This window comes from Mustela nivalis (genome assembly GCF_964662115.1).
Source record: "Mustela nivalis genome assembly, chromosome: 10".
Lineage (NCBI taxonomy): Eukaryota > Metazoa > Chordata > Mammalia > Carnivora > Mustelidae > Mustela > Mustela nivalis.
The window spans coordinates 14,415,949-14,441,757 of record NC_139029.1 but is presented as its reverse complement, the minus strand read 5'-3'; the positions used below and the strand labels follow the sequence as shown (position 1 = coordinate 14,441,757).

General features: G+C 53.3%; 1 protein-coding gene across 1 annotated transcript; it reads left to right on the top strand.

The window, feature by feature from the left end:
* Positions 1-2,412: 2,412 nt before the first annotated feature.
* On the top strand, positions 2,413-25,406 carry ECE1 (endothelin converting enzyme 1). Its single transcript, XM_082684628.1, has 11 exons — positions 2,413-2,708; positions 3,937-4,051; positions 8,242-8,352; positions 9,738-9,836; positions 10,322-10,399; positions 11,919-12,022; positions 17,650-17,760; positions 18,462-18,529; positions 19,411-19,601; positions 22,150-22,245; positions 22,923-25,406. Exons 1-11 carry the CDS (start codon positions 2,521-2,523, stop codon positions 23,097-23,099), a joined length of 1,338 nt encoding a protein of 445 aa, XP_082540754.1. The 5' UTR covers positions 2,413-2,520; the 3' UTR covers positions 23,100-25,406.
* The last annotated feature ends 403 nt before the right edge of the window (positions 25,407-25,809 follow it).

The window sequence follows — 25,809 nt, the reverse complement described above, 5'->3', positions numbered from 1 at the left end:
TGACAGACAGAGATCACAAGTAGGCAGAGAGGCAGGCAGAGAGAGAGAGGGAAACAGGCTCCCTGCTGAGCAGAGAGCCGGATGCGAGACTCGATCCCAGGACCCTGGGATCATGACCTGACCCGAAGGCAGAGGCTTTAACCCACTGAGCCACCCAGGCACCCCATCCCTTTTGCCTTTTTTCAAGAGAACATGGAGAACAGAATTTCATAGAGCGTTCTCTTTCATAGAGAACAGAATTCAGAATCATTCAAGCCCAGACCCACTCTTGGGAGACCTTGAGAATGATGACAATAGCTAATATCGGCTGAGCACTGAGTGGTCGTTACGTACCAGATACCATTCTAAGTAACTGACGCACAGAAACACTTTTGCTGTATCACACAGTACATGTGGCTTGGAAAACAACGCCTTCTGGAGAATCACAGGACAAGAAATTAACTAAAAATAACAAGGCATATGGGAAAAACAGGACTTCGTTCCAGGCGCCTACAGTTTATGAAGCTCTCATTAATTGTATAAAATGCTTACAATTAGATTCAAAGTTGGGCAACTTTAAGGACCGTGTCATAGGCTCAGTGTAATAAGCCACTCACAAAAAGACAAACACAGTATGGTTCCATTTATACGAGGTAGCTAGAGCCGTCAGATTCGCAGAGACAAAAAGAATAATGCTTCCTGGGGGCTCCGGGGAGGGAGCCAGACGGATTATCATTTAATAGGTACAAGTTTCCGTTTTGCAAGACGAAATCAAGATGGATGGTAGTGGTGGTTGCCTAAGAGTGTGATGAGCTTAAGGCCACTGCCCTGGGCACTTAAAGATGGTTAAGAGGGTACACTGTATGTTTGTGTGTCTTACCTCAATTAACCCCAAAAGTTGTACAAGTTTATAATCAAAGCAATCACTGGAACCTGGGGAGAGAGCACAGTGTGAGTGGAGGCTGCTCGGGCGGAGTGGAAAGGCTGACTGTGGACACAGAGACTCCGCAGACAGATGAGCCCTGGGCAGTGGGGCCACCACCAAGTGGGCCAAGAGCAAGGTAGCTGTTCGAAACTGCGAGTTACTCCAGGCCAACCACTGCCTCTTCAGGGAACGAGCTCCGGCACAGGCACGCATTTTAAATTATATTAAAATCGAGCGGACCAGGGGCGCCCAGGTGACTCAATCATTAAGCATCTGCCTTAGGCTCAGAGCATGATCCCAGGGTTCTGGGATTGAACCCCACATTGGGCTCCCTGCTCAGCCGGAAGCCTGCTTCTCCCTCTCCCACTCCCCCTGCTGTGTTCCGTCTCTCCCTGTCAAATAAATAAATAAATAAAATCTTTAAAAAAAAAAGAAAAAGAGATCGAGCAGACCAGGGCCTCTGGGTGGCTCAGTCGCTTAAGCATCCAACTCTTGATTTCGGCACAGACAGGATCTCGGGGTCCTGAGATCGAGCCGCACGTTGGGCTTCATGCTCAGCACCAAGTCTGCTTAGAATTCTCTCTCTAATTCTCTCTCTCTCTGTCTCTCTGCCCCTCCCCCCAATAATAAATAAATAAAATCTTATTTTAAAAAATGGCATTGACCAGCTTCCTGTGCATCAGCTGAACTGAGGGCTTTTCCTTTCTTGCTGAAGGTTGTCCTTCTGAGCTTGCTTTTTCAGACCCCATGCCTGAGAAAAATCACCTGTGGGACAAAGCACTGACACTTTATTAATTTTTTTTTAAAGATTCTATTTATTTATTTATCAAAGAGAGAGCACAAGGAGGGGGAGCGGCAGGCAGGGCAGGCAGAGAGAGAGGCAGACTCCCCGCCGAGCAAAGAGCCCGATGCGGGACTCGATCCCAGGACCCTGGGATCATGACGTGAGCTGAAGGCTTACCTGACTTACCTGAGCCACCCAGGGGTCCCACGTTGACACTGGACAGTGCTGTCATTCTTGAATTTACTGGTCATTTAGACTAAGTCGCATGGAAGCTAACTGATATGAGAGAAGCACGTGCTGAGTGGAACAGACAATATTAACCTGGTTAACCCTTACACCAAGCCTATGAGGTGGGTTCCGTTATGATGAGGAAACCAGTTTTCAGATGAGACCCCGAGGCCCGGAGAGATTGATCCGCTTAGTCAAGGTGGCGCAGCTGGGAAGAGCCCTGGAACATATACCCAGGCCTTTTGGCTCCGGATGCTCCACAGTTTTCCATGTTAGGCCTGTCTGGACTTAGTCTCTTCATCCATAAAGTGGGGATAATGGTACCTACCCCTAGGCCTGTTCTGAGGTTCCACTGAGTGAGGACACGGGAGTCATTTGCAGGGGTGTCTGTCACGGGAGGGCTTGTTGCACAGCAGCTACCGCTGCTGTCCCCGGGTCCCCTGTATTCCAGCCCAGCTCCATCTCAAGTTGAGGTTGCTGTTTGTCTCCTTAGAGTTCTGTCCCTGGCCTCTCTGACCGAAGTCGGGCAGCCATAGTGTGGTGTGTGCCCGGAGCACTGCTGGCGCCCAGCTCCTTGGAGGCACGGGGGAGGCCCCAGGTGCAGATGAGCGGCAGCCCCTCCCGAGTCACCCTGTCTCTTCCCTTCCAGACCTTGGCCCCCGCCATCCACTGGCTGCCCTTTCTCAATACCATCTTCTACCCAGTGGAAATCAATGAGTCCGAGCCCATTGTCGTCTACGACAAGGAGTACCTGGGGCAGGTCTCTGCCCTCATCAGCAGCACAGACAAATGGTAAGGATGGCCAACGGCAGCCAGCCCTTGGGGTCCCACACTGCCCTGCTCTGCTCGGGCCAGACAGGCGGGGGCAGCGGGGGACAGACGGACTCGGGAGAGTGGGCCCTGGGGAGAGGCGGCCCATTCAGAGCCCGGCCCCTCTGCCCACCAGCTCTGTCGCCTTGGGCAAGTTTCTTGCCCTTTCTCTGGTTCGGGCTCCCAGTTTACCGTCCTAAACTGGGGGTGGAAATAGCGCTACCTTGTTGGGATGTGAGAACCGGGTGAGGGAATGACGCGGAATGGGGCTCAATGTTCGCTGATATTTGTAGGTAATATTTATGATTTTTGTTACAATTTTAAAGACTTGTGGAGGTTTTAGAAAACTACAGAAAAAAGATAGAAAAAAATTAGTATTATCCAGACACTACTGTTGATTCTATGGGTGTGTGTGTGTGTGTGTGTGTGTGTGAAAGAGAGAGAGAGAGAGAGAGGTGAATTTTCTAATACGTGGTTCTTTTTTTCCCCATCTTTGTGACCACGTGGATAATCTGCTTTCCCCTTGACCTTCATCAAGAGCATTTTCCCCGTGTTATCCCGCACCCCATGTGGACCCCATTCTTCCTGGCTGTGCCTCCTCCCACCAAGTACACATAGTAGGATTACTGACTCACTCCCACCCATCCTGTCACACATTTAGGGTGGTTTCAGTTTGAGGCTAGATGGTCACTGTTGTGAACATCTCTTGGTGCTAAAGTGACTTCTTTGCAAAGGTGACAATGGCCACAGATGAATCTCTTTCCTGCCCCTCCTATTTGGAGCCCTCCTCTCCCGTCTCTGGGCTTCTGGTCAGGACATCTCCGTGCTCCTCCCTGCTCCAGCCCAGTAGCACTGCTCCCCACGCCCCCGCAACCCGTTCCGGGGGGAGTCTCCATGTGGTGACTCCATGGCTCCCAGACAAAAGGCAGCTAGCTCTCCAACAAACACAAGTCACTGCACTAGGCACCGAGGGGTGTTCAAAGAGGACCTGGGTTCTGTCTTGAAGAGCTGACATTCTCTGTGCTTAGTAAGCAGTAACCTGCCAAACTGGGGAGGGTAAATTGGGGTGGGGAGTACAGGGAGGTGCAGTGTGGAAAGAGCCTGCAATCCAAAGGCCGGGTTTGCGCGCCCCCTAAAGGTCAGTGTGGGAAGTGCTGTGATGCCCCCAGCTCTGGGCCCTTCTGAGCTGTCCCATCTGCTCTTGCCCCAGCCTGCTAAACAACTACATGATCTGGAACCTAGTGCGGAAGACAAGTTCCTTCCTTGATCAGCGCTTTCAGGACGCCGACGAGAAATTCATGGAAGTCATGTACGGGACCAAGAAGGTGAGCCTGTTTCTGTGCTTTCCCATTCACCTGCTGAGCGCCTGCCGTGTGCCAGGCTCTGGGTGGGAGGCTCATGCGACCTCTGTGTCCCCCGGAGCCGTGGAACTTGTGAGGGGGGTGGAGGATAGGGAGAGAATGGTGAGGGCCTCTGAAGGGGTCCCCTCGGATGTCCCAGGGCACACAGGACTGGATCTAAGCTAGTTGGAGATGGACAGAAGCTTCTAGAAGGAGATGATTACACTGGGTCTTAATGGGTGAAGAGGAGTCTTAGAGGGGTGCCTGGCTGGCTCATTGGGAAGAGCATGCATCTCAGGGTCATGAGTTACGAGCCCCAAGTTGGATGTAGAGATTACTTAAATTAAAAAAAAAAAAATCTTAGAGATTTAGCTTCTTTACAGCAAAAGGTGGTTTCTTTTCTCTCTCTCCCCAACCCCTTCTCAGTGACGTTGATAACAAACACTTTCCTGTAACTCATGTGATGTTCACATCCCTGTGAGCTGGATGGGATCATCATCCCTGTTTTATACAGGGGACCCCCAGGAATACTGCCCCTTCCCCACAAACACAGAACACTTGGTATAGCCCCTGGTTCATGGTAAGAGTGCACACATGTTCCCTGCTCTTACCCTCCCAGCCGGCCAGGTGGTCTCCACCCTCCTTCCAGTGCCCCCACCATGACCCCTGGCGGTCCATTCTTCCAGAGGTCCCAGGGCTCCAGGACCCTCACTCCCTCCCTTAGGACCCCACTCCAGATAGGAAGGTCCCAGGCCATTTCTTCTCTTTCCCCAAGAAGGTGGCTGTCCCCCTCTCATTCGTGCAGCCGACAGGACAAGAATCCTGTGTGGGGACACGGGACAAGTGAGGTGGGGTCTGGGTGCCCCCCAGGGCCTGCGTCCACTGCCAGAGATCCTCAGATGTGCTGATGGGACACACCAAGTCAGGGCCCCAGGCAGGTCCCCAGCCTGATACACCCTGCCCCTGCGTCCCTTCCTGGAGTCCAGTGGAGCGGACAGAGCCAGATAAGTGCTGGCAGAGAAGGACAGGATATGGGCTCCTGCCTCTGGTCCCGGAGTCTATCCTGTGAAAGGTTCTCTTTTTCTCTCCCGTTAGCATGTACACGCACCTGCGGCAGGAAGGGGACTGAGGGAGAGGGTGGCTGGGCATAAGAGAGGCTTCTGAGGGTACCACGGGGCCAAAGCCACGAGAGCCACCTGGCACCAAAGAGAAGGGCCAGGGGAGGGCCTGCCTTCCTGCTCCACCTGCACCTACCGTGGGCGGGGCCTGGATGAGCTCTGGGTCACAGGTGTGACAAGGCGTGACTCTGTCCCCTGGAGCACAGGGCTTCCCAGGGGACTTTATAGGGGAGGAGTGTGAGCAGGACCTGGGACGGGCGTCACAGAGACACCTGTGTGCGGGGAGTGTGCGCCTGCCTCGTTGCTTCCCACCCGGGTGCAGAGGAGCGAAGAGGCTCCGGAGGGTTTCCCAGGTCACCCAGCGAGGAGGCAGCCAAGCTCAAGTTCAAACCCAGCTTTGGATGGCCATGACTACTCGGCACTTTCAGCCACTCACTAGTGATGATGATGATGATGATGATGATGATGAAAGATATTATTGTTAGATGTTTGCCCGTTATAGGCATTATGTCACCAAGTTCCTATAACAGCTCTATGTAAGGAGCTGTTATCACCAGCCCATTTTATAGATGAAGAAACTGAGGCTCTCTGAAGGGAAGGGACTTGTTCAAAGTCGCACAGCTCGTAAGTAGGGAGTGTGTTCTCAGTCCCAGCACATCGGATTCGGCAGCCCACAACTGAGTCCTGCCCCACTCAGCCTCGCCTCTGCAGGAGCCAGAAGTTAAAATTGCGCCTCCTGGTGGTTGCGGGTGGGGGGGCGGGGTCAGGGAGGCAGCCATGGGGATTCGTTTAGTAGGTGTGGAGGTTCAGGTTAGCAAGAGATTGTTTGCACACCAGGATGAATATACCTGACACCACCAATAGTTAGAATGGTAAATCTCAGGTCTCTCTTTTCCTATGATAGATAGGGCGGGCGAGCAAGCGAGGGAGCTTTCCTGGGCCAGGCTCCGGGTGCAGCCATCTGCTCCAACCAGTGCGATGCTCCCAGCTGGCAGGGAGGCTTTGGCAGAAGCAAGGGCATTGGAAGACCCTAGAGGTGGGAGATTGTATACTTGAGTCACTACGTGCCCCGTGCGTGGTGGAAGGAAACAGCACGGAACTTTGGATCAGAAGGTCTGTGTTTGCAATGTTCTTCCAGCCTTAGACCAATCCCTTCCCTGGAGCAGAGGGCTCAGTGTTCCCAAGTTTCCAAAGGAGTAACCAGTCCCTTAGCCTGCTGACCGGGGTTGTCTGGGAGTACACGAAGGGATCCCCAAAAGTCCGTCCCAAAGGCAGAGCCCTCCAAGCCATGTTCTTTATCCACACACGGGCGCACAGGGGCGCCTGCCTCCTGGGGCTGTCATGCGGATTACCTGGGTTAGGGCCTGCGCCCGGCAGACACTCAGCAAGCACAATCTACTGTGGCTGCCACTGCTGCTGTTATTACGTGTCTGTTGCTCCCACTGGGTGCCCTGGGTGTTTCCATTGAGCCCCTCACAGGCCAGGCCCAGGGCCAGTTTGTCTCTCAGTTCCAAACACCTAACACAGTCCAGGTGCAGAACTCTCCAGAAGGCGCTGGCCATGTGAACAAACGGACAAATGAACGAATGAGTGAGTGAGTGAGTGGGCTTATGCAAATGCTCTCTTGAGAAGGCGGTGACATTCCGCCTCTGACTCAGCCATCAGGGCCTGGGGCTCCCACAGGGCCATGAGTTCAAGGTCGCCCTGTCCTGACCTCCTGCATGGGTAGCCTCTGCCAGATGTGGGTGGGTTGTGCAGAGGGGAGGGCATCTAAACGGACACATGGGTGGGAAAGCTTAGAAGAACTTGGGCCACTAAACTTAGGGAAAGCTGAGATGCCCTTTTCTTCCCTTCTTTCGTGGAGGAAATTTCTCCCGCTGATGTGTCATCTGCATACTGTAAAGTGTGCAGGATACACCAAGTGCACAGTTTAGCGCACAAAGGAAATGTGTTCCCTCAGACAAAGGAAACCAACACCCCACTCCAAACAGAGACACTCCTGTCTCCCAATCATCCCTTCACCACAGAGAAGCAGAAGGTCCACCGGGTGGGTGTGGCCGGGGGGGGGGGCCGAGCTGTGCTCCGGGAACTCTCCGAGTCTGGCTTCTCCGCTAATGGCTGTGAATTTCAACCATGTTGCGATTATCAGTAGTTCAGTCTTTCTTGTTGCCAAGTAGCGTGCTGTTGTATAAAAATACCACATTTGGTTTCTCCAGCCACCTGTTGGTGGTTTTCAGTTGGAAAACTTCTGAATCAGGCGCCCTGAACCTGGTGGATTCTACCACCTGTTCTTTGGGGTCAGGAGGCCCTATGGGGGATTTAGGGATGTGGGGGGCAGGGCCACCTCTGGTGGTCACAGAGGACAGGCGAGCCAGCGGGATGGGAACCCGCATGGGTGTGCTTCCCGGAGCCCAGCTCCATGAGGCTGCAGCCTGCGGGGCGGCCACGTCCAGCTCCACAGTGGTGTGGGGCGGGCTGGGGAGCTTGTGGGCGAGACCCCGGGTGACCACGACATCCACGCCCTGCAGCACTGGGCCCTCCCTCAGCAAGGCCTTCAATGGGGTTGGGTCCTGGCCTTCTGGGAAGGGTTTCCTGGTACACAAGGGTAGACAAGGTAACTTCTCAAGTCTTTGCCACCAGTATCCTCTACTTCCCCCAGGGGCCAGGGCGAAATGGGGGCAGGTCAGAGTCCCACCGCTCACACACACACACACACACACACACACACACCAGTGACTGCCACTTGCTGAGTGTCTGTCTGCATCCTCGTCTGGCAAGGCCCACAGCCCTGCCTTCCAGGTTCATATCGATGGCTCTGGAAGATTCCATTCCTGATGTCTTGCGCAGAGCCTGGCGTTCAGGAAATAGTAGATGGTGGCGATAAGCAGTGTTCAGTGGCCTCTTAGTCCGGTGTCTAAAATAACTTCCACCGTGTCCAAAAAGTCTCCCTGAGGTTCTGGAAGGAAGCACGGGCCCCAGCTGTTGCTGCTTCCCCCCAGATGGACAGGGGTTGGGGAGAAGGACGGGGCCAGTAACCTCTCTCCCTTGTGCTTCCAGACCTGTCTTCCTCGGTGGAAGTTCTGCGTGAGTGACACAGAGAACAACTTGGGCTTCGCCCTGGGCCCCATGTTTGTCAAAGCGACCTTTGCCGAGGACAGCAAGAACATAGTGAGTACCTCCCTGGGGGCTGGTGCACCTGCACTCGCCTCTCGTGAACTTGGCAGCCCAGGCTCCTGTCTGCTCTGGACCTTTCCTGCTCCAGGCCAGGGCTCTGGCCTTCACTCAAAGGTCCTGCCTGTTTTCTAATGACTGCTGTGAGCTGCTGTGCTGCGTGGGGCGCTTGATCTACATTATCACGAACCTTGCGAGCCCCTCCCAACCGTCTCCACCTCCACCCCCACGGGGAACAATGGGCCCAGCAACATCCTGTTGGCAGAGCAGCTCTGACCTAACAGGTGACATCTTCTTTACCCCAGGGGGTAACCCCATGTCCGGACCCCTTGAGGAGCATCATGGCTAGGTGCACAACGACAGCCAGGCCCCAGTTCAGATCCTGGGTCCATCATCTCCTGGTTGGGTGATCTGAGACCCTTTTCTTCCTTCATGGCTAACTTGGAAGCGGGGCTCTCCATCCTGTAGCAGGACAGGAAATGAAATGCTACACATGGGCACCTGGGTGGCTCAGTCGGTGAAACATCTGCCTTCGGCTCAGGTCATGATCCTGGGGTCCTGGGATCAAGCCCCGAATCGGGATCCCCACTCGGCGGAAGCCTGCTTCTCCCTCTCCCTCTGCCTGCCGCTCCCCTTGATTGGACGCATTCTTTCTCTCTCTGTCATATAAATAAATTAAATATAATTTTTTAATGCTACACACAAAGAAAGCCCAACAGAAAACAAGGGCTCGGTAAATGGTAGCTATTATATATTTTTTTTACAGTTTTTATTACTTACTTTAATTACATAGCTATTATCTGCAGTTGAATGTTAGCAAACAGAGACTTTCCTTACGAGACTGGCCTGTCAGTGGCTGATAAAGAGTCTTTGTCTAGTTCTGTCAGCTGTCAGCCCCTCTGCTCTTTCTGCTGAGCGACTTCCTTCCTCTGCTCTAGAATCTTTGGGCTCCAAGTCTGCCTTTGACGTTATTGTCCTCGAGAACAGCTGTTCATCTCCAGCCTGAAACTGCTTGTCAGGACTCAGGTTCTCTAGATTTTAAAGCCCATTCCATCAAAAAGGGATCCTATGGTCTAGTAAGTCTGAAAAGGTTACAAAAATTTTACACTTTCTAAAACAATCGAAATTCACGTCACACACTAAAGGCTCTGAAAAGTCCTGCAGAGGAGAGACTTTTCCAACTTTCCCAAAGCTTGTCCTGAGCATCTGTGGCGTGGATGCCCGGTTTATGGAAGTCCAGTCTTACCTTGGAGGACATTAGTGTTCTGGGCACTGAGGAGCCTGAGGCTTTGAGCTGATTCCTGAGTTTAGACTCTGGCCTCCTTCCACATGGTGTACCCATTCAGTGCCCAGACCTCACTGGTCAGCTTCTGTCTCCTCAGGCCAGTGAGATAATCCTAGAGATCAAGAAGGCATTTGAGGAAAGCCTGAGCACCCTGAAGTGGATGGACGAAGATACTCGGAGATCAGCCAAGGAAAAGGTGAGGCTGGCCCCGGTGCCAGAAAGGGTAGCTGAGGCTTTCCACTTAGAGGCCGCGGCCACAGATGGAGGGGGGTGCATGAAGGGAGACTGGTCACATGTGGGGAGCATAGCATGGAAGCTGTCCTGCCTTTGGGGGTGAATATTCCAGCAGGATCGAGGAATAGCCTTGAATACACGATTGCATTAATGACAACATAAAAATAAACTGTGTTGAGTGTGTGAGGGCCAAATGCAGGGAGATGTGACATGTCTAATGGAGAATGAAGGATCTGATACAGTCCAGCGAGTGGCAGCCAGCAAAGGCTTCCCTCTGGGGAAGCAGAGAGCCAAAGGGTAAGTAGAAGTCAGGCCAGAGAGGGATCTTTCCAGGAAGAGAGGCAAAAGCCGCGAGGGTGGGGGACTGGCCATTTCCTTTTGGCCCAGAGCCTGAGCCCAGCCAGGCCTGCTGGGCACTCAGTGTAACTCTGTATCTCTCCTGTCCAGGCAGATGCAATCTACAACATGATAGGCTACCCCAACTTTATCATGGACCCCAAGGAGCTCGACAAAGTGTTCAATGACGTGAGTGGCTCCCACCCTGCCCCCTTGTGTTCCCAAATGTCCCTGAGGTCCCCATGTGGGGAAGAGCAGAGACAGGCTGGGATGCGAGAGGTACCTCCTCGACTGTCAGGGCGTCTCAGGATGCAGCAGTGTGGGGTATGGGGATGGATCAGGCACGAGGGAGCTGTTCTGTGCCCCTTCTCTCCTGGGCCCTCTTGAGGCCTCTGCCTCCCTGGGGCCACTGTCAGTGCCCAGCAGTCTGGACCAAATGGTGCCATGTGTGCCCTGCTAGACACTCCAGCTAATGGAGGTCCTTTAGAAGGGACAGACAGAATTGAGGTCCCTGAAACAGCAGGAGGTGGAATGAGTAGAGCCTCTCAGGTCACCTCTTCCTTCCTGGCCCCCCAGATTGCCTCCTGTCCCCAAGGTCTTCCCCCACCTTCCCAGAGAAACCTGGACCTCATTTGGACATTGAAATGCTAATGGGAAAAAGGGAGCGTGAATCCCAAATGCACGTTTAGGCTTAATTGAAGCAACAAGGATACTTGATATATTCCTGGTGGTTAGAACTTTCGGCAGGTTATCCCCGTAAAGGGATTGTGCTTCTGCCCAGAAGGATAGTCTTCTATTTTCTTGTGACTGAAGTGTGTGAAATTCAGGCATTTTTGCAATTATAATAACCCCTTGTCAAGGCTCTATTTAAAACCCAAGAATATTAAAATTACTTCTGAGAATATGGGAGTGACTCATTCCACAGCCTTTTTCCTTGAGAATAATTTAAGATGCTCCAGAGCATCACGACACGAGACCCGAAGGCTCTTGGGGACAGCCCAGGCACAGCCCACAGGATCACAGTCCTGTCCCCAGGGGCCCAGTGTTTTACCAGAGCCCTGACAGAAAGCCAGAAAGCCCTGGAGCAGATCTGAGGGAGAACCTTGCCCCGAAAAGAGCCGAAAAACTGGGCCCTGCTGAGGAAAGCGTGTGATGATGCATGTCCCCTGCCATTTCAGAGATAGACCCTCGCTTGATCTGTGTGCTGTCCATTGTGGCAGCTACTAGCCACTACTATTCAATTAGTTGAAATCTAAATTAATTAAAAGTGAATTGAAAAGTCACACCAGCCACATTCGAAATACTCAGTAGCTATGTGTGGCCAGTGTCGGCCATACTGGGTCACACAGGTGTAGAACACACCTGTCTTCGCAGAACATTCTGTTGGACAGCACTGGGGAGATTCGATGTCTAAGCCCCAGGCCCTACTGCATCCCCGTGACACTGCTGGGTGCTGAGCAGCCCCGTGAAGCTGCTGGTGTGTCCTCAAGTAGGAGAGGACACCAGGCCCCAGCGAGGTCAGAGCCAAGCGAGAACCCAAGCCCGTAGTCCTGAGCCCTCCATTCCGGCCTCTGATCTGTGGACCCCCCTTGACCTCATGGAGTTTCAGCTTCCTCAGTGTTAGAAGAAGGGGTTTGCATGTGGGGAGCCAGGGGGCCGCCAGCCTGGGCACACTCTCATCTCGTGACTCTTGTTTCCTCTTGTCCAGTACACGGCCGTCCCGGACCTCTATTTTGAGAACGCCATGCGGTTTTTTAACTTCTCCTGGAGGGTCACTGCCGACCAGCTGAGGAAAGCTCCCAACAGAGACCAGTGAGTCCCCGGGGCCTTGCTGGGAGGGCACTGGCTTCTGGGACACGGGCAGCTCTGGGCCGAGCGTGCCTTTGTCACACACACCAGATGCCAGACAGAGCTGTCGTGAGTGCCATCTGACGAGTGGGTACCATTGCCTTCCGGCTCCTCAGATGAGGAAACCAGGGACCGAGGAGATGTGCCCAGCCAGGAGCTGGGAGTGGCCCAGGTCCACATGCCCCTGATGCCCCTCTGGTGGCCAGAGTGGCTTAGCCTTACCTGCTTCAGAGTTGGGAGCCTTTGGCTCCTTCTCTGCAGATAAGATGGGAGGAGTGTGTAACAGTGAAGTGTGAGCGGGAGTGTCTGGCCCAGGGGAGGCCCTCAGCTAGCGAGGATCCCAAATGGGCCCCCGGTAGCTGGGATTTCCAAACCATACTGCACATCAGGACCCTCTGGAGAGGGTTTTTTGTTTGTTTGTTTTTAAGATTTATTTATTTGGGAGAGAGAACAAGTGGGAGGGGCAGAGGGAGAAGGAGAAAGAATCTCAGGCACTGCACAGAGCACAGAGCCCGAGAGGGGGCTCGATCCCACCACCCTGAGATCTCGACCCAAGCCAAAACCGGAAGTGGGAGGCTCAACCCACTAGGCCACCCTGGCACCCCCTGGGGGAAGTTTTTTTAAATATAGCTTCTTCCTGGATCTCAAAGCTTCTTAAAAATAATCTGGAATGAGATTTCTGTCATTTTTTTGGGCAGTATCCTCAGAAAACTCATACGTTGTCACCCCAGCTCTAGCTCTCAAAATAGGCTCCCTCCACGCCTAAAACGTTTTGCAGAATAAATCTTACCAAAAGGTGGAGGCAAGAATTCTCTTTGCTTCTGGCGCCGCCTCGTGGCCAATGGAGGTTTGAACATCTCCTCTTAAGATTCCTGTTTCCTGGGTGACTCAGTGGGTTGAGGCCTCTGCCTTCCCCTTGGGTCCTGATCCCAGGGTCCTGGGATCGAGCCCCACATTGGACTCTCTGCTCAGCGGGGAGCCTGCTTCCCCCTCTCTCTCTGCCTGCCTCTCTGCCTACTTGTGATCTCTCTCTGTCAAATAAATAAATAAAATCTTTTTAGAAAACCAAAAAGATTCCTATTTCCTACAGAGGAACTCCTTCCCCTAAATGCACCAGAAGACGTTTTTTTTTAATCTCCAGAATATTGGCACAGGTACTGCCAGAACATTCTGAGTTTATCAGTCTTTTAATGTAGCTTAAAATTTTGCATATAAACTCTGCCTCCTGGGGCTGCCCAGGTGGCTCTGTCGGTTAGGCATCTGCCTTTGGCTCTGGTCATGATCTTGGGGGTCCTGAGATTGATCCCCAGGTCATCTCAGTGTCCTGGGATGGAGGCCCACATCCACAGCAGGCTCCCTGCCCACCAGGGAGTCTGCTTTTCTCTTATCCTCTGCCCCTCCCCCCTGCTCATGATCTTTCTCTCTCTAATAAATAAAAAATCTTTTTAAAAAAATAAATTCTGGGGGCGCCTGGGTGGCTCAGTGGTTAAGCCGCTGCCTTCGGCTCAGGTCATGATCTCAGGGTCCTGGGATCGAGTCCCGCATCGGGCTCTCTGCTTGGCAGGGAGCCTGCTTCCTCCTCTCTCTCTCTGCCTGCCTCTCTACCTACTTGTGATTTCTCTCTGTCAAATAAATAAATAAAATCTTTAAAAAAAATAAAAAATAAAAAATAAATTCTGCCTCCTGCCGATTAATGTATGGAGCCATGATTATTTGAATATAAATATGATGTTTTTGATTTCTGTCTTCCCATGGCTTCAGTACCCCACAACGCATCTCTTTGAGGCTCACCTGGGGGAGACAAAGTGACTGTCTAAGCTCTTGGAGAAAATGTCTTTTCTGTTTCACTCCACTCATCACTGGCCTTCCCCTTCATACCAGAAAAATTATCGAGTGAACAAATGTTTCTACCATCAGGGTCCCTTCTATACTCTTTTTTTTTAATAAGTTTTATTTATGCATGTCATCTCTGCATCCAACGTGGGGCTTGAACTCACAACCCGTGGATCGCATGCTCTTCTGATGAGCCTGCCAGGCACCCCCTTCTACACTCTTGAAAAATTATTGGACCCCAAAGAGTCTCTATGTGTATGGAGGTTATATCAATTTAATGTAAATTTTATGAAAAATGACTTTTTTTAAAAAAGCCTTTTAGTAATGGCGCCTGGGTGGCTCAGTGGGTAAGCCGCTGCCTTCGGCTCAGGTCATGATCTCAGAGTCCTGGGATCGAGCCCCGCATCGGGCTCTCTGCTCAGCGGGGAGCCTGCTTCCTCCGCTCTCTCTGCCTGCCTCTCTGCCTGCTTGTGATCTCTCTCTGTCAAATAAATAAATAAAATCTTTAAAAAAAAAAAAAGCCTTTTAGTGAAAAAAGCATCCCTTGACTATTTGCGTGTTTCTTTACTATCTGGCTTAATAGAAGACAGCTGGATTCTCATATCTGCCTCTGTGTTTAATCTATTGCAATATATTGTTTTGAAATAGATAAGGAAAATCTGGGGGCTCCTGTGTGGCTCAATCGGTTAAGCATCTGACTTTTGATTTCGGTTCAGGTCTCCAGCTCGAGCCCCTCATCAGGCTCCACGCTAGGTGTGCAACCTGCTTAAGATTCTCTCTCAGGGATGTGTGGGTGGCTCAGTCGGTTAAGCATCCAACTCTTGATTTCGGCTCAGGTTGTGATCTCAGGGTCGAGGGACTGAGCCCCCTGTTGGGCTCCGTGCTCAGCGGGCAGTCCTCTTGAGATTCTCTCTCTCCGTCAGCCCCTCTCCATGCTCACACGCACTCAATCTTTCTCTCTGTCTAAAATAATAAATCTTGGGGTGCCTGGGTAGCTCAGTGGATTAAAGCCTCTGTCTTCGGCTCAGGTCATGATCCCAGGGTCCTGGGATCGAGCCTTGCATCAGGCTCTCTGCGCGGCAGGGAGCCTGCTTCCCTTCCTTTCTCTCTGCCTGCCTTTCTGCCTACTTGTGATATCTGTCAAATGAATAAAATAAAATAAAATATTTAAAGAATTAAAATAAAAAATTAAAATTAAAATTAAAAAATAATAAATCTTTTAAAAAAAGATTCCCTCTTCCTTTCCCTCTGCCCCTCCCCACCAGAGAAAATCTAGTCTCATGCAGATATGAAGTTGGGAAAGGGAGAGATGCTTTAGTAGCCTTTTCTGTTACTTGTGCACATCCTTCATTGATAACTACACCAAAACTCAGCAAGTAGTGATTTTTTTTTAAGATTTTATTTATTTATTTGACACAGAGCCAGTGAGAGAGAGATCACAAGTAGGCAGAGAGGCAGGCAGAGAGAGAGGAGAAGCAGGTTCCCTGCTGAGCAGAAAGCCTGATGCAGGGCTCGATCCTAGGACCCTGAGATCATAACCTGAGCCAAAGGCAGAGGCCTTAACCCACTGAGCCACCCAGGCACCCCATAAGTAGTGATTTCTTAATGGTCAGTTGCACCATGGAGTCTGAACGCATAGCCATGAACTCTTCCTGCTCTGTCGCACCGAAGTCCGTCAGTCTGTCTTGCACCTTGAATGGGTCTTTTATTCAGCCATGATTTGGAACATTATACATTGTCATTTGGGACAAGGCTTGCTGACTTTTATATACTTCTGGAGAGTGGCACTTTCATTATACCATATCCAAGAAAATCCACCTTTGTTCTTACTGCTGCTGACCTCCTGAGAGACGTCTTTAGCAACTGATGAATTATTGAACTCCACATATGAAACAAATGTTGTACTATATGTTGGCTCATTGAATTTAAATTTAAAAAAAAAAAAGAGGGGCGCCTGGGTGGCTCAGTGGGTTAGGCCACTGCCTGTGGCTCGGGTCATGATCTTAGGGTCCTGGGATTGAGTCCCGCATCGGGCTCTCTGCTCAGCAGGGAGTCAGCTTCCCTCTCTCTCTCTCTGCCTGCCTCTGCCTACTTGTGATCTCTCTCTGTCAAATAAATAAATAAAATCTTAAAAAAAAAAGAGAGAGAGAGAGAGAAAAGTTGGGCACCTGGGTGGCTCAGTTGGTTAAGTAACTGGCTTTGGCTCAGGTCATGATCCTGAAGTCCTGGGATTGAGTCCCGGATAGGGGTGGGGGGCTCCTAGCTCCACGGGGAGTCTGCTTCTCCTGCTGACCTCTCTCCTCTCATGCTCTCTCTCTCTCTCTGTCAAATAAATAAACAAAATCTTTAAAAAAAGAAAGAAAGAAAAGTCTTCCAGTGTCTGGAAGCTCTCTAGTTTATGGTGACCAATACAAGTTCTTGTAATGAATTTTACTAATTCATTTATGAATCAATTAATTAATTTTCCTTAAAACTTAAGTTTTTTTAGTTTTTAAAATTTTTTAAAAGATTTTATTTATATATGTGAGAAAGAGAAAGCACAAACAGGGGGAGGGACAGAGGGAGAAGGAGAAGCAGGCTTCCCACTGAGCAGGGAGCCCAAAGCTGGGGCTCCATCCCAGGACCCTGAGTTCATTACCTGAGCCAAAGTCAGACATTTAACTGACTGAGTCACCCAAGTGCCTGTAATTTTCAAATTTCTTTTAAAAATTTTTTATTCTTATTTTTTTAAGTAAACTCTGTGCCCAGTGTGGGCTTGAACTCACAACCCAGAGACCAAGACTCGCATGCTCCACGAACTGAGCCAGTCAGACGTCCCCAAAGTTTTTTTAAACCTTGAATTTTTATCACTGACAACAGATGACATCAGTGGTTACTCTTGAGGTGATAAGCTCACTTCATTTTCAAGATGTCTGCCGGGTGCCAGACATCTGCTGCACACCCTCACCAGCACCAATGGGGTCCCATGAGAAAAACACAAGCACTTATGCAGACTTCCCATCTGGTTGCACCGACTATCGAGACACTTCTACTCAAGGATCTAGATTTAATGACATTAAGTAATTGTGGGGCGCCTGGCTGGCTCCGTCAGTGGAGAACATGACTCTTGATCTCGGGATCGTGAGTTCGAGCCCCACGTTGGGTGTGGAGATGACTTAAATAAATAAAACTTAAAAGAACATGAAGTACTTGCGCTGCTTCATCAGCGATGTTCCTCAGTGAGATGGGCTTGTTTTTCCTGGTGAGGAAGGCAGGGACCAGCAGAACAACTGGGGCCGCCACCTTGATTCATACACGGGCTCTGGGAGCTCCACCGCCATTGCTTTTCCACTGTCAGGGCAAACGTCACCACGGTGGAAAGGATACCTCATGTGTTGTATTATTATAAAAGATAATAAGATCGTTTTGGCCTCACAGACCCCCTGAAAGGGACTTGGGAGCCTGTCCAGGTGCCCACAGTCCACACTTTGAGGACCGCTTGCAGCAGTGGCCCTTTCGTTACATAACGGTCCATTTGGCTGTCCGTAAGTGCCTTGCTGTTCCACTTTGTGGACCTCGGATTCAGCGGATCCCTTTCTTTGCAGACACGTGGGTGTTCTCTGGTTTTCCCCCCAAAACACCACTGCTAAAGATGTCCTTGTCCTTCCGTGCCTTGGGGCTGGGATTCAGGTCCTCGACACCTGCCGGATGGGCGGACCCCACCTGCCTCCCCACCAGCCGGGCCTGGGTTTCACGTGCGTGCGTGCGTTTGCCTGCAGGTGGAGCATGACCCCGCCCATGGTGAACGCCTACTACTCGCCCACCAAGAATGAGATCGTGTTTCCTGCCGGGATCCTGCAGGCGCCCTTCTACACCCGCTCCTCGCCCAAGTAGGATGCTTGTGGTGCTCCCACCCCGTCCCCCTCCCCCGCTCCTCTGTGGACACCCAGCCCAGCCCAGCCCCGGGGCCCGCAGCTAACCACATGATCCAGCTGGTCTCCCTGAGGGCTTTTTGTCCCACTAGCCCAGGGAGCTTGGGACGCTCAGAGATGTCGCAGAGAGAACCACATCCTCACTCCCCGCGCTTCCCTCTGGGGTCTCCAGGGTCCAGAAGCCCCTGCGCAGCTTGGGAGCTTGGGGGCTTGCCGTGAAGTCGGGTGCCCTATCTAGGGGCATGCCCCTCTAGCAGTGTTTTAGGGTCGTCGCAGCTGGGGATGGGTGGAAAGTGTGAGAAAGTGCGGGTTTGAATCCCGGGTCTGCTCTTCGCTGACTGCACAACACTTGGACAAAGTGGTTGAACTGTTCGCAGCGCCGTTTGCTTATCTCTACAGTGGGTCACTGATGCCAAGCTCTTTTGAGGGGACCAAGAGGACAGTGAAGTTCGGTGGAGTGTCTTGCACAGTGCTTGGCCTCCAGGGTGTACAGGCCAACCACAGCCCATTTGCCCAGCCTCTGATTAGCCTCCAGGGTCTGGCTGGAGGCTCAGGTTGCGGCCACATCCCCATAGAGCCCCCGGGACCCTGCTGTCTCAAGACCCCAGAAGTGATGTCCCCTTGTGGGATCATCCTCACCTTTGTGTTCTCCTCCCCAGGGCCTTAAACTTCGGTGGCATTGGTGTTGTCGTGGGCCATGAGCTGACTCATGCTTTCGATGATCAAGGTACTGCTTCCTGGGGTCCCCTTCAGACGGGGCATGTTGGCTCCTGGCCCCACGGCCTCTGCTTTGCTCTCGTCACTTCCAGAGGTCTGGGGACAGATGGATTTGGCTTCAGTCCTGGCCCTGCCTCTGCCCACTGAAGTCCCAAGACAAGTCCTTCCTTTCTCCAGGCCTCCTCATCCTTGTCTGTAAAATGGGCACGATGAGTGCAGCCTCGTGCTGATTGTGGGACTGTGTTAGACACATAGGGTTCCTGGACGGTGTCCCATACTCAGGTGTGGGTGTCAGTCGTCGGCAGGGAGCTCACATTACTTCGGCACTCCAGAGACTTCTCTGGGCCACCTGCCGTCAGAGGAGTTGAAGTCATTTGCCTCCTCACCAGAACATTCAGAATCCTCATTCCCTCCACCTTGGGGGGATTCCAAGGCCAAGAAGGAGGAGATGGGACCTTAGAGGCCATGGCTTGTCCTGTGAGCCCAGTGTGGCTGACTCCGTTTGCCCCTTCCTGGGCTCAGGGTCCGAGGCCCTCAGCCGGCCTTGACAATGAATCCAGCTCCACCAAAACCATGAACGTGCTGACCCTTTGCCTGCGTGAAGTTCATCCATCCTCTCTCCCCCACCCACCCCCCAGCTGCGCGGCTCATCCTCCCAGCCCCTCTGGCATCCAGACCGGCATCATCTCCCCCGTGCGGCTGGTGCTGCTGCATAGATGGTGGGGGTCGGGGGGTGGGCGGGGGGGCCCCCAAGGGGGACGGTAAGGGGGCGGGGGGGCCCGAGGGGGATGGGTAAGTGACTTTGCTTCTCACCAAGAGGAGAGGTGCAGTGAGCCCGGCCTCCTCCTCACCCTCTCCCCCTTGGCCTGACGCTTCCCTCGGAACCCACAGGACGAGAGTATGACAAGGACGGGAACCTTCGGCCCTGGTGGAAGAACTCGTCCGTGGAGGCTTTCAAGCAGCAGACGGAGTGCATGGTGGAGCAGTACGGCAACTACAGCGTGAACGGGGAGCCGGTGAACGGCCGGCACACGCTGGGGGAGAACATCGCCGACAATGGGGGGCTCAAGGCAGCCTATCGGGTAAGAGCACACGCCCCGGCCCGGGCCTGGGCCTGCACAGGGGCCTGCTCGGGAAAGGGCTTTACGGACAAGCTGGGACCAGCTGCAGTGGCTACGGGACCTGTTTGCTCATCTGCGAAACAGGGGGGTAGTGGGGACCGACGGAGAGGTCTGCAGAAGTCCCTCGCATGGAGCGTGGCGCGCAGAGGGTTTTCCAGGCTTGAGTTCAGCCCGACAGACAGAGGAAAGGGCTTAGGCTGGAGTCATCTGACGACCAGCGGGTTCCTACCTTGGCAGGGATGGGCATCACTGAATCAGGCAGCAGTGGGCCCGGGAGGGGAGGGCTAGGGAGGGGAGGGACACTGGTCATGGAGCCAGTTCTGAGTTCTAGTCCTGGTGCTGGAGAAGGTCACTTAGCCTCCTTGAGCCGCAGCAAGCTTGGCTGTGAACACCCACTCCCTGTGTCCCTGGGCTGTCAGAAGGATGACACACAAATTGGGCACAGAGCTGGGGCAAGGGGGACACTCAGAAAGTTTAGCTGAGTTGGAAGGGAGAGAGAACGGAGCCCACGAGAGGAGAAGGCGGTGTCCATCTGAGCAAGACAGAGGCGCCTCCTTGCTGTGACAGGAAGAGCTTGGAAGTGCCATTGGTTGAGGCCTTATTACGTGCCAGGCTCTGCTCTGTACCCCACAACTTTACCGTTAGGTATTACAGCCCCCATTTGGCAGGTGAGGAAACTGAGGCCAGAAACACTGGGTCACCTGCCTGAAGCCATGAGTCGGTGAAACTGCACTGTGAACCTTCTAGCAACCACGGACTGTCTCGGGCAGTGGAGACTTTGTGCCAAAACAGACAGGGGTCCTGCTCTCACCAGCTCAGTTTGCATGGCGCTGAGGAAAGCCAGTACATACCCAGACAAATAAGGGAGATCATTTCAGGTACTGACAGGATGAAGAATATAAAGTAGGGCAAGGTAATACAGAACAAGAAGGTGGGGAGGTCAGTGTAGGCCTTCTGGAGGGGATAACGTTTGAATTGAAACCTGAGGAGGAAGAGGAGGCAGGGCAAGCTGGTCTTCCTGGCTTTGACTTGGCCAGACTGTGTCCACCTCCACTTGCTATTCTTGGGCAGGGGTGAAGTGGAAGGAGGAGAGGTCGGAGGAGGGGCTGGGGCCAGAGCTCACCGGGCCTGCGTCAGCTGATCAAGGAACTTGGGTTTTGTTCTGTACAGTGGGAGCTGCCGCAGGATTTTCAATAGAAGAATGATATGATCTGATTTATCCTTTAAATCCAGGGTCAGCAGGGGCGCCTGGCTGGCTCAGTGGGAAAGAATGTGCGACTCTTCATCTTGGAGTCGTGAGTTCGAGCCCCACATGGGGTGTAGAGATTACTTAAATAAGTAAAACTTCAAAAAAACCCAACAGTCTGCAAACCGACAGACACCCTGTGGGCCAAATCCAGCCTTCAGCCTGGTTTTGTAAATAAAAATGTAGAGGGACCCTGCCAGGCCCTCTGGGCTCCGTGCTCTCCACCGCTGTGTTCCCACTACAGGGCCAGCACAGAGGAGTTGCTCCGAGACTGCTTGGTCTTCAACGCTGGTAATATTTACTCTCTGGCCCTTCAAGGGAAGGTCTGCCAACTCCGGCTTTACAAGGATGACTTAAGATGTTGTGTCTGAGGGAACTGGAATTGAACCAGCTCGAGTCAAGGAGTCTAGTTAGCAAGCTGTTGTGAGATTGTCCAGGCAAGAGAAGGGTTGAAGCCACGGCAGGGGTGAGAAGTGGTCGGATTTAGGTGGTTTGGATAATTGGACGAGAAGCTCAGGGCGCCCGGCTGGCTCAATTGGAAGAGTGTGAGGCTCTTGATCTCCAGGTCATGAGTTCGAGCCCTGTGTTGAGTGTAGAGATTACTTAAAAATAAAATCTTTAAAAAAAAAAAAAAAAAAGAGGGGCGCCTGGGTGGCTCAGTGCATTAAGCCTCTGCCTTCGGCTTGGGTCATGATCTCAGGGTCCTGGGATCGAGCCTCACATCAGGCTCTCTGCTTGGCCGGGAGCCTGCTCCCCCCGCCCCTCTCTCTGCCTGCCTCTCTGCCTACTTGTGATCTCTGTCTGTCAAATAAATAAATAAAATCTTTAAAAAAAAGAAAGAAAAGGAAAGAAAGAGAAGCTCAAAGAAAAACTCTGGGGTCAGGGCCAGAGGAACTAAGAGGTTGGTTGTGCCATTTACCGTGGTCAGAAAGCGTGTGCATGGGTGTGTGCATGCGTGCGTGTAACCCCTTGTTCTGTCGTGCCGTATTAAGTCTGGATGCATCTTGGAAGTCCAGCTGAAGCCCTGAATGTACAGAGTAGGCACCTGAGAGCCGTGGCCATGCAGATGGTGTTTAAAGCTCTTCGGAGTGAATGCTGGTGAAGAAGGTCCCTCCTCCAGGCCAAGGGGGGCCCAGACTCATCCAAACGAGTCCCTGCCGCAACAGGGTGGAGCTTCTGAGGCCTCCCACACTGCGCCCCTGTTGTTGCCCTGTTCGCTCCTGTGTCGTGGGAGCCCCTGAGCTTTGTTTTCTCTGCTCCCAGGCCTACCAGAACTGGGTGAAGAAGAACGGGGCTGAGCAGACGCTGCCTACCCTGGGCCTCACAAATAACCAGCTCTTCTTCCTGGGCTTTGCGCAGGTGAGTTCATTGTAGAGCATATGCCAAGCTCAGGCATGTTTCTGCCGTCTTACTATTCCAGGGGCTCTGAGAGCCAAAAGGCAAGTTCCCCTCAATTGAGAACCTTCTAGCTCATTGGACTGTCCGTAGGGCATCTACTCTGTACGAAGGCGAGCTTCCTGCCGGTAGAGAAATCCGATTAAGGGCCATGGAGACCGTGAAAAGTTTCCTGTGTCAGGTAGATGAGAGGCCAAGTGAGTGCTAAGGGCCCTCTGGTTCAGGGGTTCTAGAAATTTCCTAAACTCGAGATGCTCCAGGATGTCCCTTGAATTGGCATTCATGTGTCGTCTTCTGTTTGTGCCCAGAGCCACCAGGCCATTAGACAGTTTTTGTTCTGCCCAGGAAGTGAGTGACCTGGACTCAGTTCAAGGTTTTCAGACTGGTTTGGGGGCAGAACCCTTTATTCTCAGGAAACCTAATGCAGAGGCCCCCGACAGACAGAGGTGACCACAGTAGGGGATGCTGGGATGGGGGACATACCAGCCCACAGTCTCTTCCCTACCCACCAAGTCCCCCGCGGGACTCCCAAGGGTCTCAGAACCAGGTGGGGGCTCCTTTCCCTGCTGTCCTGGATGGGGGCGGTCTGGTGGTCTGAGGGCCCCACGGTGACCCAGCTTCTCCCTTGTCGCCTCGTAAAGGTCTGGTGCTCTGTCCGCACGCCCGAGAGCTCCCACGAAGGCCTCATCACCGATCCTCACAGCCCCTCCCGCTTCCGGGTCATTGGCTCCGTCTCTAACTCCAGGGAGTTCTCAGAACACTTCCACTGCCCGCCCGGCTCCCCCATGAACCCTCAGCACAAGTGTGAGGTCTGGTGAGGGTGAACGCACCGCGAGCCAGGACCGACGATGGGCCCCAGGTGGAGCCCGGCAGGCCTCCTTGTCGTCCAGCGTCTGGGGTGTCGCCCCGCCCCCTGGCTGCCCAGGGCCCCCCTACCCCGCACTGGAGGGTTTCCAGCCGGAACTGAGCCTCTGATGCGGGTTCTCAACACAATCCGAGATTTGATCCCCTGTGAAGACCCTGTCATCCTAGGCACACGCGTCAGTTCTCACGGGCATTTGGGTGTCAGGCTGGTGGCTTACCGGGCCTGGGCCCCGCACCGACACGGGTGGTGGGACACAGCGCCCCCTGCCCACATCCAGCGTCAGAAACACCACAAATACCACTGTGTCAAATGCTTTAAAGATATATTTTTGGGGAAACTATTTTTTAAACATTGTGGAATACACTGGAAATCTTCAGGGAAATAATGCATTTAAAACACTTTTTTTTTTTAAGGAAAGGATTGGTATATTTATTATATTCTGTTTTTCTAAATAACCTGTGGATAAGGGAAGCCCACTGATTGACCCCTTCCTTCCTCACTTGCTGTGGGGTCGGCTGGGGCAGCCATCCCCCGCCACTGAGCATGTCCCCAAGTAGTGAGCTGCCCCCATTCTTGGCGTTTGCAATTTCAGCCTCTGTCAGTTGGTTTTGCGGTCACAGGGCATAAAGAGAGGAGGTGTGGAGGCCAGGAAGGGGCAGAGGCCAGCTCCCAGACACTGCCCCTCACAGCTGGCCTGCCTCTGTCCCCGGAGTCCAACAGTGGGAACCCCAACAAGGACGGTCTGATCCCCAAAGTCGCAGCACGAAATTGATGGCTGCGGCAGGGTGAGGCCAGCTTGTGGCCTTCAAACCCAGCCCCGGGGCACCCAGAACCCTGAACCTGGAGGGCAGGAGCCCTGAGAGACCTAGCCCTCCGTCAGATGCGCTCTGCCGTGCCGTAGTTGGCCTCTTTCTATCCCTCTCCTGGCCACTCCCTGTGTGGTGTGTACCCAGCAACCCTCCCTTCTCAGCAACTCCGGGGTCTGCCTTGCGGACCCTCTTCCCCAGGGCAAGAAGAAAAGGGAAGACCACTCCCCTGCCCTACAGGGCCCGGATCCTCCCTCTGGGCTCCGTCCTGCACCCCTGGCCTGGATTTGGCTCCCAGGACCACAGCCGGGCCCGCCTGTCCGCCCTCCATCTTCAGTGCCTTAGCTGAGGCTGCAGCCCAGGCTCCACGCCAAGGAGACAGCCGTCCGCCAGGTGCCCCTTTGCCTCCTCAGTGAAGCCTTCAAGTGTCCTAACTGTAACACAAGGCCATACCCCTCCTCCCGCTGTCCACAGAGCGGCCTCACACGGCAGCCTGGGAGCTCTAGCCTGCAGGTCTGGAATCTGACGAACCCTTGAACTTGCCCTGTGCCCCATCCCTCCCCCTCAGCCTCTTCAGTTGGATCAAGACAATACTTGTAGCTAGACGGACTCCTCACTTGGAGGTGTTTTCAGCCAAGGAAGACTGTGAGGGAAAGGCTCCCCCAACACAGTCAGTCCAGCCTGTGGTGTCAGGAACCAGGAATGGCGTCCCTCTCCGAGGCCGCGGTTCAGGAGCTCCGTCTGGGGGAAGCAGGCCCCTGTGGCTGAGGCCAGAGCAGCCCGTCGTCTCCCGGCTCCCACGGTCTGGCCGTGCTCCCTCACGGCACTCGCCTCAGCCCGGCAACCAGAATCCTCCCTCCCTAAGAGGACCAGCCACATCCGTGTCAGAACTGAGGCAGGATGGGCTCCAGATGAGGCCCCCGGTCCTCACCAGGCCTGGTAGCTCTTCAGAAGGAAGGAAGGACAGGAGCCAGAGAAGAAGCCAGCGTCAGGGGCTGGTGCACGCACCCCACCACACAGAGGTAGGCTTCCCCAGCCCTCTGCGCCCCCTTCCATCCTGCCTTCCCCATGGAACTCCCAATCCTCAAGGTACCACAGCCTGGAGCCTCCGCACCAGAAGCAAGTGTCCCAGGCTGAGGGCTCAGCCGGAGGGAGTGCCCTAGGAACGACAGGGGGCCAGGGTAGAGGAGGGCTCAGGCCCAACAGAGATGGAAGCAAAGTGACCTGCCTCCACTGTCCCTACTCCTCTAGAGCTTAAAAAAGGCCAAGGGCATGGGCAGCTGTCCTCCGAAAGACGCCCACCCCCCTCAGGCCCAGGGAGCCATAGGGCTGGCTTCTCTGCGGTTACACGGAAGTGCGCTTTGGAGCTGGGAATCTCTGTTTGTATTATTATGTTCTGTGCTACTGTAGTTTTGGTGTGGCACTATCGTAACACAAATAAAATATTGTACCAAGTGGTGTGCGACTGTGTGTGTCCTCCCGGGGCCGGTGTGTGTCCTGTGTAGCTATGGGGGCTTGGGGAGCCCTGGCCAACACAGAGCGCCCATCCTTGCCCATCAGCGGGGCTCACTGCTCCTCCTCCTCAGCTCCCCATTGCAGAGGCCTTGGACCCCGACAAATGCCGGAAGGTGATTCAGGGCCTGTACCCATCGGGCCATTCCTCCTCCATCGGTATGATCACCCGAGCACTCCCTTCTGGGGAGAATGAAGCGTGCCAGTTGTGTCCAGGGAGCATCCTGGTAAAAGTCATTTTTCCATGATCTTGGAGCCAAGGGTGTCAGCAGCAAGGGGTGGCCGGGCCTCCGATGCTTGGCAGGGCCAACAGGAGTAGGTAAATTCAAAGAGGTTCAAGGAAAA